Source organism: Dermacentor albipictus, unplaced genomic scaffold (assembly GCF_038994185.2).
Source record: "Dermacentor albipictus isolate Rhodes 1998 colony unplaced genomic scaffold, USDA_Dalb.pri_finalv2 scaffold_38, whole genome shotgun sequence".
NCBI classification, from domain to species: Eukaryota; Metazoa; Arthropoda; class Arachnida; order Ixodida; family Ixodidae; genus Dermacentor; species Dermacentor albipictus.
Genome location: NW_027225592.1, coordinates 910,078 through 925,996, shown reverse-complemented (window position 1 = coordinate 925,996; position 15,919 = coordinate 910,078). Strand labels below are relative to the sequence as shown.

Below are 15,919 nucleotides of genomic sequence, written 5' to 3'. Positions count from 1 at the left end.
CCAACCAACTGAAGTTCCCTCTGAACCATTCCTTCGCGTTGGTCTTGACCTGCTTGGCCCTTTTCCGACGGCGACTAGAGGGAATAAGTGGATCGCCCTCGCTGCTGATTACGCTTCACGCTACGCGATAACGAAGGCGTTGCCGACTAGTTGCGCAACTGACGTCGCCGATTTCCTCCTTCACGACGTCATTCTCCAGCATGGTGCGCCTCGACAGTTACTTACAGACCGCGGCCGCCCGTTCTTGTCTCGCGTTCTGGACGACCTCCTCCGCTCTTGTGCAACTGAGCGCAAGCTGTCCACCGCTTACCACCCACCAACGAACGGTCTTACGGAACGTCTCAACCGAACACTTACAGAGATGCTGTCGGTGTAAGTTTCCAGCGATCACCGTAACTGGGACACCACGCTGGCCTACGTGACATTCGCGTATAACGCGTCCCGACATGACACCGCAGAATCATCATCATCATCAGCGTCATCATCATCAGCAGCAGCAGAAGCCTGGTTACGCCCATTGCAGGGAAAGGCCTCTCCCGTAATTCTCCAACTACCCCGGTCATGTACTAATTTTGGCTACGTCGTCGCTGCAGACTTATTAATCTCATCCGCCCACCTAACTTTCTGCCGCCCCTGCTACGCGTCCCTTCCCTAGGAATCCAGTCCGTAAACCGTAATGACCATCGGTTATTTTCCCTACTCATTACATGTCCTGCCCATGCCCATTTCATTTTCTTGATTTTAACTAATATGTCATTAACTCGCGTTTGTTCCCTCACCCAATCTGCTCTTTTCTTATCCCTTATCATTACACCCATCATTCTTCTTTCCATAGCTCGTTGCGTCGTCCTCAGTTTAAGTAGAACCTTTTTCGTAAGCCGCAAGGTTTCTGCCCCGTACGTGAGTACACCTCAGGATATTCACCCTTTTATCCTTTGTATGGTCGCGACCCCATATTGCGGTTTGACACCATCCTACTTTCTGTGCCAGCTGCTGCAACTGAGTACGCGCGTGAAGTCATCGATCGCACTCACATGGCGCGTCAAGTCGCCCAATCTCGTTTATTAGGGTCGCAGCATATACAAAAAGAGCGCTACTACCGGTGCCATCGTGATGTTAAGTTCGCCCCAGGTGCTTGGGTGCTCCTTTAGTCACCATTTAAATGGGTCGGCTTCTCCTAGAAGCTTCTATCTCGCTACACAGGGACTTAGGAAGTCCTACGTCAATTTATCGAGGTCAATTGCGAGATCTCGCCGTTACAGTTTGATGCATCCTGAAGTCCGGCGCCTGTTGAAATCGGGCACCTTTCATGGCTAAAGCCATACTTCGCTCGAAGTTCTTCGCCTATCATGCGCCGAGGCGGCACTTCACCACCCGGGGGTCCTGTTACAGATGGATGACAGAAGATAGAGAAGAAGAAGAACGCGAGACGCTGGCTGGTGCGTGTGGTTGCTGGTCAGCCATCTTGACCACATTAACTTTGCTTGTATATATACCGTAAGTATATTAAGTCTATACTCCCAACGTCATTCCCGTGATTAAATATATATATATATATATATATATATATATATATATATATATATATATATATATATATATATATATATATATATATATACAGGGTGCCCCGGCTCAATTCAACCAGAGTTTAAAAATATGCGACTGCCACGTATCTGGACTCTGTTGGTCAATACCTGCTACATCAAAGTATGTTTCGGAGCGTGAAAATAACCCGCAAATACACGCGAATTTGCCGCGCGGCTGGTCGCTCTAGGCACCTAATTCAAAGATACCATAATTTGCCTCTGTCGCATGTGGCCACGATTCAGACATGTAGCGGACATCCGTAAGTTTGTAGTCCCCACCGTCGGGGTCGGGGTCGGGGTCGGGGTCCCGTCTGGAACCGAAGCGGCAAACCGAAGCGAAGTGACAGGTTTTTGAACTGTCAAAACGTGTACTATTGCTTGCCTCCGCTAAACCGAGCTCCCAACAAGTGGTGAACCGAGTTCCCAACGGACACATAGAAGTAGAGAAAATGTAGGGAAGAACCCGGTGGGAGTTTCGGGTTTTTGCAGACCATCAGCCATATTTTATGCCACTGTGCGCAGTGTTGTGCACAGAGACGGCTCGGTCACCGCTGTGCCCAACAAGCACGACGAGTGACCTTCGTCTGAAAGGATAATCACCCAACGTACACATGACTTCGTACCCTATCACAAGACTGTTCAAGCGCTGCTGTGCTTTTTTGCGCACTTCCAGACTTAGTGAACGCCTACAATACTTCCTGTTTTTTTTATCCCTCTCCTACCTTGTTGCTAACCTCTTTTCTTCTGACTTGCCATTTTAGTGCTTTGCCATTTCGTTACAGAATTGATGGTGTGTTGTATATTAATATGTTCTTGTTTAGTTTTTTTTGCCGTTGGTTTCTATAAGCTATGATTTTGGGATAGCCAGCCCTAGTTCCGTACAACCTTCAGCTATTTCACATTTAACAAGAAAAAGAAAATGGACAATGTAAAACACCGTGACGACACGATGTCGTGACGTCACGATGACTAAGGCGATGTATGACGTTTGTATGGAGGGAAGCATGCTGACGAAAAGGTCAAGATGTTCGTAGCGGTTCACTTGACTTCTTACCTTCTGCTTGCTGCGGTGGGCGTTCTCCTGCTGCCGCGTAAACTCGCCGATGCACTGCTCGCCCCAGAGCACCAAACTCATGCGCCAGTACGTGAGAGCCAGCGTGGTCACGGGAACGCCGTATGTCAGGACCAGGAACAGCACATTGTATCTGAAAGGTGCAAGGACTTGCTGTCAATATATAGAGTGAGTTTCATTTTCTTTTCTTAGCACTCTGAACCCTAACGAGGCCAAACAATCACACTAAGTTGAAAAAGAAAAGATCCCTGCATTGATTGCAACATTAAAACTTCTTTCTGGGCGAGTTGGTGCATATTTGACATAAAAATTCTAACAGCGACAACACATGCAACTACAAAGTAACAAGGACGCATGTGGACATCCTTGTTACTTTGTGGTTGCATGTGTTTGCGCTGTTACAACTCTTATGTAAAAAAAAAAATGATTGCAACATGGAAAGCGAAAGACTGCAATTCCGCGGAGCGCACGAAACAAAAGAAAGGTAGTTCACAATAAGGATTTGTACTATGCAAACGATGCACGAGGCCCATTTGGCTGGCATTGTATGTACATTCGAAACATAATTTAAGCATAAAGATCTTTACACACAGAAATGCGCAGAATGAAGCGGTAGGAAAGATTGGACTACCGATATTTAAAAGTCGAGAGGACGCCACCTGTGTCGGTCCGTAGGGGATATTGTGCAGAAAGTGTTTCCTTATTTTGCACGCATAGAATATGCGGGCAGAGTGGTAATGCTTCGAGTTCCTGCATGTAGAAATTATTTTCAGGGAAAAGTTGTTTTAGCAAAAGATAAGACGGAACATCCATACAGCAATGTCACCGAAATACGCATACATGCAGATGTAGCTATATAGCTCTGGAAATATGAGTTGAATTTGCTATTGCTTATAAATTTCTGCAAACACAAAAGCATCTTTCAAGAAAGAAACAGCAAGAACTCATACGCAATACAATGACAGCTGTGCTATAAAATAGGTCATGATTAAGGTAACATGCGCCTGCTAGTCCATGTCTTCATTCAACAGTACTTGCACGAATGCCAGTACATGCAGTACATCGTTGCTCAATAAGCCAAAGATTGTGGGGACGCTTGAATCTCACGGGTCCCCACATGTCGTTTTCCCCGCATGGCTGTCGCGTCTCCTGTAATGCGGCTTGCCTGTGTAGCTATGCGTTGCCGGTGGTCGGTGTAGTTGCTGAATTGTACGAAAGATGGCGCGAGTGTTGAGCTGCTAACGCCACCTAAAGGCTATTTAACTCGGGCCCAAAAGGGAGTAGCCTCTTCCTCATTTGCTTAGGTTCGCGGGACCGTTCAGCGAAGGGCCTCGGAGCGGGGCAACGGGATGAACGAACACGATCGTTCCAATGTGCCACCTTTCGCATCATTGTACACGTGACTGAGTAGGCGCTCGTTTCTGGCATGGGGCGAACATAGCCGCTTGATATCCTGCCGCGGTGAGTCGGTCATCCTCGATTTGTGAGCGCCCATCAGCATGTTTCATTGGTTGTGATTCTGATAGTAGGCATTGCAATATAAAAGGCGCAAAAAAATAAAGGTTTGATTGTTTGCACTACTGTGTTGTCGTTCATTTGTCCTAAGAGCACGTTTGAGACCCCACAAGCTAAAGTTGGCACTTAAACATTTGATGACCAGCATTGCTCTGGAAGTACAGATCAAGAGACGATGTTCAGAAATAGCGGCGTGGATAAATCGTATCAATAACTTTGCTTGGGTGCACATAACAATGAAACCTGCTCCAAAATAAAGTCACGTCTTTCGTTAGATGTGTCACAGCGCTATATACTGCATAAAACAATGATTGTACCCTCTATGACCACTTATGAAACCCTTCAACTGAACACCCTAACAGTTTTGTTTCATCTTTATGTGAAAGCATTAAATGGCTTACTAAGCGATGAAGCTGGCGTCTGTAGCAGCGAAACGGCTCCTGAATCCCCATTAGCTGCGACGCTACGTCACGTGCGCGCCTCGACAGAGCAGAGAGGCAAAAGGGAACATCCGCTGCAGCACTAGCGTGCCAGGAATTGCATCAGGGGAAAGGGCATCTCCCCTCATGCGATGTCTCCCTCGCTTTCGCTTTCGAAAGCCTGTGTTATCCTCGCGTTGCATGTCTGCGCGAGCTCTCGCCTGCGTTCCAATGGGCAGGGGGTTGTGCGAAAGGCGACGACAGCGGAACCAGTTGACTGCGGCGAGCGCAATAAGTGGGTTAAACCACCATTTTCTTGTTCCTGGCGATTGTTCTTGTTGCTCCCGAGTCCAGTGCCGAGCGTCTGCGGGGGTATTTAAAGGGACGGGATCTCTGATCGTGAAGTGCACTCACAGTACTCGGAAACTGCAGCGAAATCTATTGGTGTTCAAAATAAGGAGTTTCTCCACTGCGAAAAAAGCGGTATACGAGAATTGATCCGAATGGCATGGCGTCACACGACAGATTTTTTGTCTGTAATTTCTTAAACTAGCCTTAAGCAAGTAGTTCTTAAGATAAGAGTCTTCTCTGAGTACTGGATGCCTTCAATTCAGAAGTTGCAACACTCCCACTAAAGAATAAGATTAATTCGTGGGATTTTATGTGCCAAGATTGACCGCAATATGATTATGAGGTCCAGCATAATGGGTAATTCCAGCTTCATTTTTTACCCACCTAGGATTATTTACCATTCACCTAAATCTACTCGCAAGAGCGTTCTTTCATTTTGACCCCATTGAAATGTGGTAACCGTGCCCGGGACCGAACCCGTGACCTCGAACTCTGCAGCGCAACTTCACAGCGACAAAGCTCCCGCGCGAGAGCCCTAAAAGTAATATTAAGAGTTTGCTAATGATAAGCGTTATTAATCGTTAATTTAACATAATTACCTTACACTCATGAGAAAAATTATGGCGGTCGCCTTTAGTTTTTTGTTCACCGCGATTCTCGTATTTGATATTGCCGCAGAGCATGCCATATTTTTGGAAATGGAAGTGGGTAACGCTCGCAATTCAAGCTCAACAGTGAGTAATTTGAAATTGGCACTGCGTTGTATTTTGTTCATTTTCCTGATCATCTTTGTCTATTGGGAATACCTATATGTTAAGATAAAATTGTCGTGTGATAGAATGAGCTTTATTGCCGATATGTGCTAGCCTTCGCTCAGTCTGGCCGTGTTCATGCATTCTGCCATAAGTGTGTCTTCCATCTTAAGATACATGATGGTTCAGCGGATGTATGGAAAATACAGATACCGATACCTGTCTTTCAGATACAGCATGATACAGATACAATATAACCGTACAGTACCTTAAGATAATATCGATACTGCTCCGCCATGTTGGGTATCTGCCCCTGGAAATGTGCCACTGGCCTCATGCCGCTATTTAATGAATCTTTATTACATTATTAAAAAAACGTTTCTTGGCACCTGTGCTGCTCACGCACGAGAAGGCCACACACTAGCTTCTTCGTTGCGCGTCTTTGTAAAGCTTTAATTGGATGCGTGACTCTAGCCATGCTCTGGAAGGCGCATGACACTTCTGAATGTGTTTTGGGGGCTTTGTTCATTAGCATAAGAGCGATGAACTTACACCTTCGTTGTAGTGCATCCTTCTTCTACGTCATTGTCACCACTCATCCAGCCTTTTTGTCCCCGTTCCCCACTCCCTCTGCGCAGAGTAGCAGGCTAGAGCACGCTAGATCAGCGCGACCTCTCTGCCTTCTTTTAAATAAATTTTCTCTCTCTCTCTCTCGGACACCAACTTGGGCATGTGCCACTTGATACGCGCCGTTCTTGGATTAACCTCTTTGACACCAACCTGGGTCACTGGTTGGATTGGCGAATTCATATAGGAGGTTGTGGCCAAGTACTGCACCAGGGTGACCAATCCTGCTCTGGTAAGGTAGTGCGTTACCGGTTCTGGTCACCGGGATCAGGCCGCACTCCTGGCCTGTTTATGCAATTTTATCAACACGCGGATTTTTTTTAATCCGGTGGAAGATTGCGCAGCACCGGCATTCGAACCACGGTCCTCTTGCACGCAAGGCGGATGCTCTACTTCTACACCACAGCTGCACCTAACCAACCCTTACATATAGCTTTCATTGATTACCAGAAAGCGTTTGATTCAGTAGAAACGTCACCAGTCATGGAGGCATTACGGAATCAGCGTGTAGACGAGGCGTATGTAAAAATACTGACAGATATCTATAGCGGCTCCACAGCCACCGTAGTCCTCCATAAAGCAACAAAATCCCAATAAAGAAAGGCGTCAGGCAGGGAGATACGATCCAATGCTATTCACAGCGTGTTTAAAGGAGGTACTCCGAGGCCTGGATTGGGAAGAATTGGAAATAAGAGTTAATGGAGAATACCATAGTAACTTGCGATTCGCTGATGTTATTGCCTTGCTTAGTAACTCAAGGGACCAATTGCGATGCATGCTCACTGACCTGGAGAGGCAAAGCAGAAGTGTCGGTCTAAAAATTAATCTGCAGAAAACCAAAGTAATGTTTACCAGTCGCGGCAGAGAACAGTAGTTTACGATAAGTAGCGAGACACTGGAAGTGGTAGAGGAATACATCTACTTAGGGCAGGTAGTGACCGCGGGTCCGGATCATGAGACTGAAATATTCAGATGAATAAGAATGAACTGGGCTGCGTTTGGCAGGCATTCTCAGATCATGAACAGCAGGCTGCCATTATCCCTCAAGGGAAAAGTGAATAACAGCTGTGTCTTACCAGTACTCACGTACGGGGCAGAAACTTGGAGTCTTACGAAAAGCGTTCTACTTAAATTGAGGACGCTTCAGCGAGCTATGGAAAGAAGAATGATGGGTGTAACGTTAAGGGATGAGAAAAGAGCAGATTGGGTGAGGGAACAAACGCGAGTTAATGACAGCTTAGTTGAAATCAAGAAACAGAAATGGGCATGGGCAGGACATGTAATGAGGAGGGAAGATAACCAAAGGTCAGTAAGGGTTAGCGACTGGGTTCCAAGGGAAGGAAAGTGTAGCAGGGGGCGGCAGAAAGTTAGGTGGGCGGATGAGATTAAGAAGTTTGCAGGGACGATATGGCCACAATTAGCACATGACCGGGGTAGTTGGAGAAGTACGAGAGAGGAGGCTTTTGCCTTGCAGTGGGCTTAACCAGGCTGATGATGATGATGATGATGATGGGTCACTGGGTATCACAAGAAGTGACAGTTATTTAATTGTCCTTAAGTGATCTGAATTCGAACGCATTGTGACTTATCTAATTGGTTGCGTCCATGATACGTGACGTCATACATTGTCCGAATCAGTGATGAGTTATGTAAGGTATGTCGTATTATCGAGCCCGCTCGTGAGTGAGACGCGGTGTTTCGCGAGCGAACTGTGAACCTCCCGCTGAACAGAAGGAAAACGCTGCAATGGCGGACACTATATTGGCTTGCTTTCCAGTTACAAATGAAGAACGCCGCAAGTAAAATCTTGCACAGTAGGCATCTATGAATTCACCTTATATAGGAGCAAACTATATCTCATCTGTTAGGGCTGAATTTTCTCGAGCAAAGAAAAGCTAAACAAATAAATAACACAACGACTCCCTACTCGATTGTGATTTCGGCTCCCACTCACAGTGTAGTTTTGCTTTGGTTTTCCAACACCAATTTCTTGTTCTTTCTTTCTTTTCTTTTGCTACCAGGAACATCCAAAAGAACGCGCTAGGGGTGCTATAACGCAAAATGATGTAAAGCTATTCCATTATGATGTTATTCCAATCTCCTGATGTCAAATTTATGTTGCCGCATATGCGGTGGCCAGCAATGTTTTCTTAAGAGCCCAATCAAATGCACTGCTTGTTTAGGGGCGATCCCTTTGGTTTTAAAGCGCGTACCATTGCCTGCTTTGACACGTTTTTCTTAACAGCTCAGGAGGAGCGACGAGTGCGTTCAAGTGGAGAGGGTTTTTGTGGAGCCTGGCTAGCGGAGCGAAAGTGGATGACAGGGGGAGGATTGCGCCGACGAGTACTCCGAGCAGGATTATGGAATCTGACTGGCTCTCAATCCTACGCCGAAAAATTTTGACAAGCAAGCTGATGTCATCATTTTTCTTAATAACCAGCAACCAACTAGAAATCCTTTTTTATTTGATCCGGATGATACTTCGGCCATTACAATGCCTTTCACGAAAGCCGAGATACTCGCTGCGATTGGAGGCACAAAGCAACATTCAACGCCTGGACATGACCGTCTCTCGTATGAGCTCTTCAAGAACTTGGAAGTTGAGGCCATCGACATTTAACTCCAGGTTATGAAGAGCGCATGGATCAGTGATGATGATGTTGTACAGGGTTTTTCGGTGCAAGGGCCAGGGATGGCCAAAGAACGCAAGAAATCGTAGGGGACACTCGATGTATGGATCGATGGATATTTCCCACCTGAGTAGAAATGCTCCGTAGGGGTGCCAATACCTGAACAGGGAAAGCCGCCAATAGGCCATGAAGCCATGAAGCTCTCCGGCCTATTTCTTTGACACCAACGATCTGTAACTTGCTTGAGCGAATGCTGGCTACTCGACTTTGGTGGTGGCTCAAACACAATCACAAATATTATCCAGTTCAGAACCAATTCAGGCCGTACTTAGGTACGGAAGATAGCTTAGCTTACTGGCAGATGACTTGCACGTCTCACCTTGCAGTCATTTGGTGCCCACTGTGGTGGCTACTGGCGTAGCCAAAGTGCAGGATAATGTAAATCACGACACCATTTTTCGAAACATGGACACGCTCAGCTTGCCGCTTCAGGTGAATAATTAGTGCACTCATCCTTAACCCTGCAAACATTTTCTAGACGTGTAGACGGGAAGCAATTCGGCTCTTTTACATCAACTCGTGGGGCACCACAAGGCTCCGTTCCTACACCATTATTATTTGAAATTGCCTTCATGCCTATAGAGTATAAACTACAGGAAGTTGATAATATAAGATTTCTCATTTATGCCGACAACACCACACTGTGGTCCACTCACTGGGGCCTTGAGATGCAATGTAAACAACCGCAGAAATGTCTTGGCGTGTTACGCGAGTACGCGTAGTCCGGTCGACTTCAGACATCAACACAGAAATCTAGCTACGTACACGTCGCCTATAAACCGGGCAGGAAGTCAGTTTGTGATAGCAACTTCCATCTCAAGATTGGCTCATCGCTGATACCTGAGACTGAATAGCTGCGGGCTGCTGGCCTAGAAGTTCACCAGTCTTGGTCTAGCGTGACATGGATCAACAAGATAAGCAAGACATCTTCGAAAACAGTTCACCTGATTCGCAGAATTGCGCCACGGATTGGTGGGGCTGGCACTGACGTGGCCCATTGCCCCGTGCGCTCCGTCCTGCATCCTCGCATTGCATACCAAGCAGAGTTCCTACGACTGACAACTAAACAGTGGGACGAAGTTGAGGGTATCAACAGAAGTGCTACGAGAGCAATCACAGTCCTTCGTCGTCTGCCACCTATACCAACGCTGCGAAAGCACGCACACCTTAACACAATTTCTGAGCTCTTTGAACAGTGACAGCAAGCAGGAATGCTCAAATGATGCCACATACCAACGGTCGCGGCGCTAAGTTCCTATTTCTATTGAGATAGTGCCATGACTACGAACTTCGACAATGTTCCACCATGGAAGCATACAGCCCTAGCCAATAACAAGGCGACAAAGCTCCACCGGCGGATTCAACCGATTGCAACAACTGAAACGACCGTAGCTACGATTGTGATACACGGGCGCAACCATTAGTTAACTCAAAAGGAGGACCTTTGTTGAGTTCGTTTCGAGGTGTAGCCTGTATGATACAGGACAGCGCGGCGGTCAAGGGACACGAAGTGGTGATACCAGGCCGTGCATTAGTTGTGCGATGCCAAAAAGGCAGGCGGACAGCACGTAAGGAATCGGGGCTCTGTAGCGACGGGAATGAACTACGTGCCCTTTGTATTTCCGGGCAGACAAATTTGACGGAAGCTTTCAGGCAGCGCCCGCCTGGAGTACGGCTTAAGGAGATGGTTATCGCGCGCATAAATTTTGAAAACTTTGTTTTTTCTATAGGTCGTTCATTTTTAGCAGACAGGCTTCAATTATTTGAGATGCGTTTGCACCACCAAGTCTAGCTTATTTGTCAGAAACCTGTAGTGGCGCGCCTAAATATGAGTTCGCCTTCGAAGATGCTTGTGAGATTTTCTTTCAAAGTAAAACGCGTTATTTATATGAGTCATTGTTGACCGCGCTATTTAGAAAATGTTTGTACCAATCCTTTAAGGTGCGTCTTGCTCGGACACAAAGAAGCAAAGCATTGGTGCATGTCTCGCGCGTGTATTTATAAGACGGCAGTGTTTTAGTAGCGGTTAGAGTGTGCGTGGAAGTATTTAGAAATGGGCTTGAATATTCGTATGGATTCAAGCACGTAATACACGCAACATTTTTACAGCGAAGCTCTATATGGCTAGGTTTCCGAGCATTTTTCTTCTCCTGGAACAAAAACTATCATCATTAATGGTTGATAACCCCGTAAGCATTCATGCTCCCCTAAGCAAGCAAAAAATACAATGGCTCATATCACCGCAAGGCAGAAGCTACAAGCACTCAGCAAAGTGAAGCGGACAGTGCTTAAATTCTTTCTAATCACTCGTACAACATACAGAACAGCATGTCGAAAACTGTCAGCATCAATGGCTCATTCCCTGTGAGCAATGGCTCATGCTCCCGTAAGCAAGCAAACAATGGAATGATTCATAGTCCCGTGAGGTTCATGGCTAATTACTGAGCATGAATTAGCTGCGATGGCATTACCCCTGTTGTCGTCGCTGATTTCAATGTGCATGCGTCGGTACCGAAAAGGGAGCGGTTTACGCCTTCCGAGTTGCATGCATATCACTTGCTATGTCACACCAATCCGGCCCAACCGATCACCCAGCGGCGTACGTGCATCGATTTGACATTATGAAAGAATACGATTGCAGTTGCGAGTGAAATAGTGACCATCGATCAAGACAATAAATGAGTGTGCGTAACTTTCGTCACGATGACCTTCTATCAAGACAATAAATGAGTTCGTACTTTTGTTCAAAATTATGTGTCCCCTCATGTCGTGTGCTAAACAGCTTCGCTGGTCCGCCACTTTTACAGAGTGGAATGGTTCATGATTTTTTTTGCTATTGAATAAACTTGGTGCTCGCATAATGTTTTAAGTGCGTTCGATTTATGTAAGCTTTCGATTAAATGAAATCGTTCTCGGCCACCTTCTGGTTTGTGAAATCTAGGTTTGAATGCATATGGCTTAAGCATGCGTCAATGGCATGGAAGTAAATGTGCCAATTACGCCCACTATGATGTGCTGCATTTTAGTACAGGGTCCAGAAATGGGACTCGCAACGTACTCGCATATCTAGGCAACGGCGATTGCATACGCTTCTTTGCCACGCGGTTTAGTTTGAGTGGTAAGGATCGTTGATTTCATTCAGTAAGACGCAACCACACTCTATACAACACCGAGACAGAATAACTGTTCAGAGTTTCTATACTTTTACTTCTTTCGGTGATTTCAAAAGGGCTTAGTTCAAAGTTCAATGATGAAAAACGCCAACGTCAAATGCTACCGAAGAACGGCGCCAGCCTTGGATTATCAGGGTGCTATCCTTCCGTATATTCCATACCAACGGAGGGGGCGTGATTGTGATTCGACGATTGTGATTGGCTGTGATACAGTCCTCAGATTCCTTAGCCGACTCGCCTAGGGATGACGACGGTATTAAAAGTGCAGTTTTTTCGTAGAGTATGGCCGCCGTGTCCTGATGGGAACTGGAACGTTTAACATATTCCTTCATGGAGTGGGCTTCCGTAACTGGAGCCGTGTAACTAATGTCAAATAAACCCTTTTTCCTTCATTCGTACTTCCGGACGTATTCGTCGATGGGCTTGTTGAATTTCATTGCCCTAACGCCACCTCAAGCCGCAACAGCGTGTTTTCTCAGACCATCATTGATACATCGGCCTGCTTTACCGATGTAAACACGTCCACAAGAAAGGGCCACTCTGTAGACGGTGCCGCATTTCCAGGTCAGAAATTGCTTGAGGTGTCTCTTGCTGCAGGCAATACGCCGTTCGCCACTCGCGTTCATACGCTCATACGCTCACCGAGCTAGTTCGGGGCCGAAAACACAACCACAATATCGGCGCATATTGCAGCCTACTTGATCCTTTAGGTCAATTTGCGCAAGTATGGGATTACGGCGGTTTTCGTCCTGTCGGTCTTCTTCGGCGGCACAGCACCCATTCTTCAGACTTTATGCAGCAGGGTCTCCACAAAGTTGTATAAAAGAAAATCGACAAATTCAGCTGCTTCCAGTCGCTTGATTTGTGAGGCAAGGCTCTGTGTAACTAGATAAGGGCACGACCACAGGATTGCGTTTTGCATGTTGTAAAGACTGTTATAATCAGGAATTGCAGGAACCAGAGCGCGCGAGAAATTTTTCAAGCATCGTCTATTGAACGGATTCACCCTAGCTGCGTCACTGGCACTTATGTGTCGCTTTCGAGGAAAGAGATCGGTTATCTGCAAGCCTTAGGGAAGCAATACACCAGCTATTTTGATTATTTCGCTCTTTGTTCTCTCTGTCTCTTTCTTTCCTCTTGTTCTCGCTTTTTTGGACATGAACTGCGTTTGGGTGCCTCGACTTTTTGAAGGCGAAGCATTTTTATACTTTTCAACTGTTGCCGCTACTGCAGCTGTGTTGCAGGCCGCGTCGCAGCGTAGCTCTCAGCGGGTAAATACATGGCACGAGCGTTGCAGACTGGGAAGCAGATACGAGAAACTCGTTTGGACCTTTTTATCGCGTCACATGTGCGCAATGTCCTTTGGAACTCCTAGGGCGTCGCCACAATACCCTCCTGACAGCTGTAATTACCCGTGATCCCCCTTAAGAGCAAGGCAGAAACTGCAGCGCTCACTATTCTACTAACGTGCAAATGTCCAGGGGAGAGGTATATAGAATGGTAGAGAGGAAGTGACCGAGGCCGAGAACGGCAGAACAGACGCAGCCACGAGACGAATCAATGACAGCCTCGCCACTCTTCGCTCGCAGTTCCCACTGATGGGGGGGGGGAGGGAGGGAAAAGGCGTCGTGAGAAGGCGATGGAACGCCACTAATAGAAACGACAGCGCTTGTTGAAAAACTGGATAAACTTGTTTAACGTATGGTGTGGTTGGTCTCTGCTATTTCTGAAAAAAAAAATAAACACCATAGATATTTGTCAAGCGGACAAATGCCGCATGGCGTGCAAACGCAAAGCTGCCTTAGAGCACCGTAGCATCTAGGCGGCACTACGGAAGCAGTCACATACGATCTTCTTCCTCTCTCTACTTTTATCCGTCAAATCAACACTTCTTTGCCCGCTGTCGCACCTTGAAGACAACGGCATTGCTCGAGGTGACAGGTTCGATCCCTACCGCGGAAGCCACACTTCGACGAGGGCAAAATACAAGAACGCTCGCGTACATCGATTTAGGTGAGCGTTAAAGAACCGCAGGGGGTCAAAATTATTGTTGAGTCCACCATTACGGTGCGCCTCATAATCCGACTGTGTTTTTGGCACGTAGTGCCCCGCAATTCAGTCAAAGTTTAACACTTCTCTCAGGATGCGTGGTGCCATGTGAGGCAATGACAATGCTACCCTCCTCGCCAATCATGAACAATGACGCACAACAAGGCCGCAAGCGAACACATCTCGTTGTGTGTTCTGCGTACTACGCAGCTAAATAGAAGTGGCTCACGCACGGTAACATTTAACATCAACTTGTCACTTTCGTACGGGACTAAACGCTGAAGAAATTAAACTGATTAAACATTCGCCTTTAGACATGACCGCTACTTTGATTAATGAAGGCAGACAGCACAGAAAGCTTGGCTTACTTCGATTCTCATAGTGCGTGGGATCCGCATAATTTCTCTAGACTGCTTTTACCAGTTGTTTTAGCTTTTTTATTCTCCATGCAAGCATTTCTGCGTTTCACGACGTTAGTTTCTTTCTATACAATTTTGCCATTGTTATAGTCTTACCTTTCTAACGATCTCCCTTTCTAAAGCAATAATATTTTTGTTCCTGGCTTTTTCGTTTTATATTGTTACAGGGATGTTGGGAGTATAGCCACAGTGTATTTACAGTATCTATACAAGCAGAGTCAATGTGGTTAACATGGCTGACCAGCAACAACGCGCAGGAGCCAGCGTCTCGCGATCTTCTTCCTCTCTCTACTTTTATCCTTCCGTAACAGGACCCCCGGGGGCTGAAGCGCCGTCTCGGCGCATGTTAAGCGAAGAAGTGCGAGCGAAATATGGCTGCAGCCACGAAACATGCACGACGTCAACAGGCGGCGGACTTGAGTATATATGCATCAAACTGTAACTGCGAGATCTCGCAATTGACGTCGTTAACTTGACGTAGGATTTCATAAGGCCCTGTGTAGCGAGAAGAAGCTTCTGGGAGAGGCCGACCCGATGACATGGTGACCAAAGGAGCACCCAAGCACCTGGGGCGAACTTAACATCGCGATGGCACCAGTCGTAACGCTCTTTTTCTATATGCGTGACCCTAATAAACGAGATCGGGCGACTAGACGCACCATGTGAGCGCGATCGATGACTTCACGAGCGTACTCAGTTGCAGCAGCTGGCACAGAAATTAGGATGGTGTCAAACTGCAATATGGGGTCGCTACCATACAAAAGCTAAAAGAGTGAATATCTTGCGGTGTCATGTTGGGACGAGTTATACGCGAATGTCACATAGGCCAGCGTGGCGTCCCAGTCGCGGTGATAGTTGGAGACGTATATCAACAGCCTCTGTGTGAGTGTTTGGTTGAGACGTTCCGTAAGGTCGTTCGTTTGTGGGTGGTAGGCGGTAAACAGCTTGTGCCCAGTGGCACAACAGGAGAGGAGGTCATCGACAACTCGAGACAAGAACGAGCGGCCGTGGTCTAAGTAACTGCTGTTGAGATTGGGGGTCCGAAGACGTGGAAATGTACTTTGCCAATGGAGGAGTAAGTGAACGTAGGGCTGGGCCCGATATTCTGGACGTTTTCCAGACAAGGTAATTTTTACATCTTTACAAGAAGATTCAAAGTAGTAAAGGAAAAGTTCAGGAAGAAGTAGCAGCCGATCACTCCCGCTCTCCGTTGCTCTTTTTATGCCCTGCGTGGTGATTGTTCACTCACTTCCCCGAATACGG

The 15,919-nt window shown here is 46.7% G+C and overlaps 1 protein-coding gene across 1 annotated transcript in view; it reads right to left on the bottom strand.

The window, feature by feature from the left end:
• LOC135916919 (tachykinin-like peptides receptor 86C) overlaps positions 1-15,919 on the bottom strand; it is a 386,707-nt gene that overhangs the window by 74,565 nt on the left and 296,223 nt on the right. Inside the window, exon 3 of the mRNA XM_070529959.1 lies at positions 2,644-2,794. Within this exon, the coding sequence (XP_070386060.1) occupies positions 2,644-2,794 (151 nt within the window). The remainder of the gene's footprint in view (positions 1-2,643; positions 2,795-15,919) is intronic.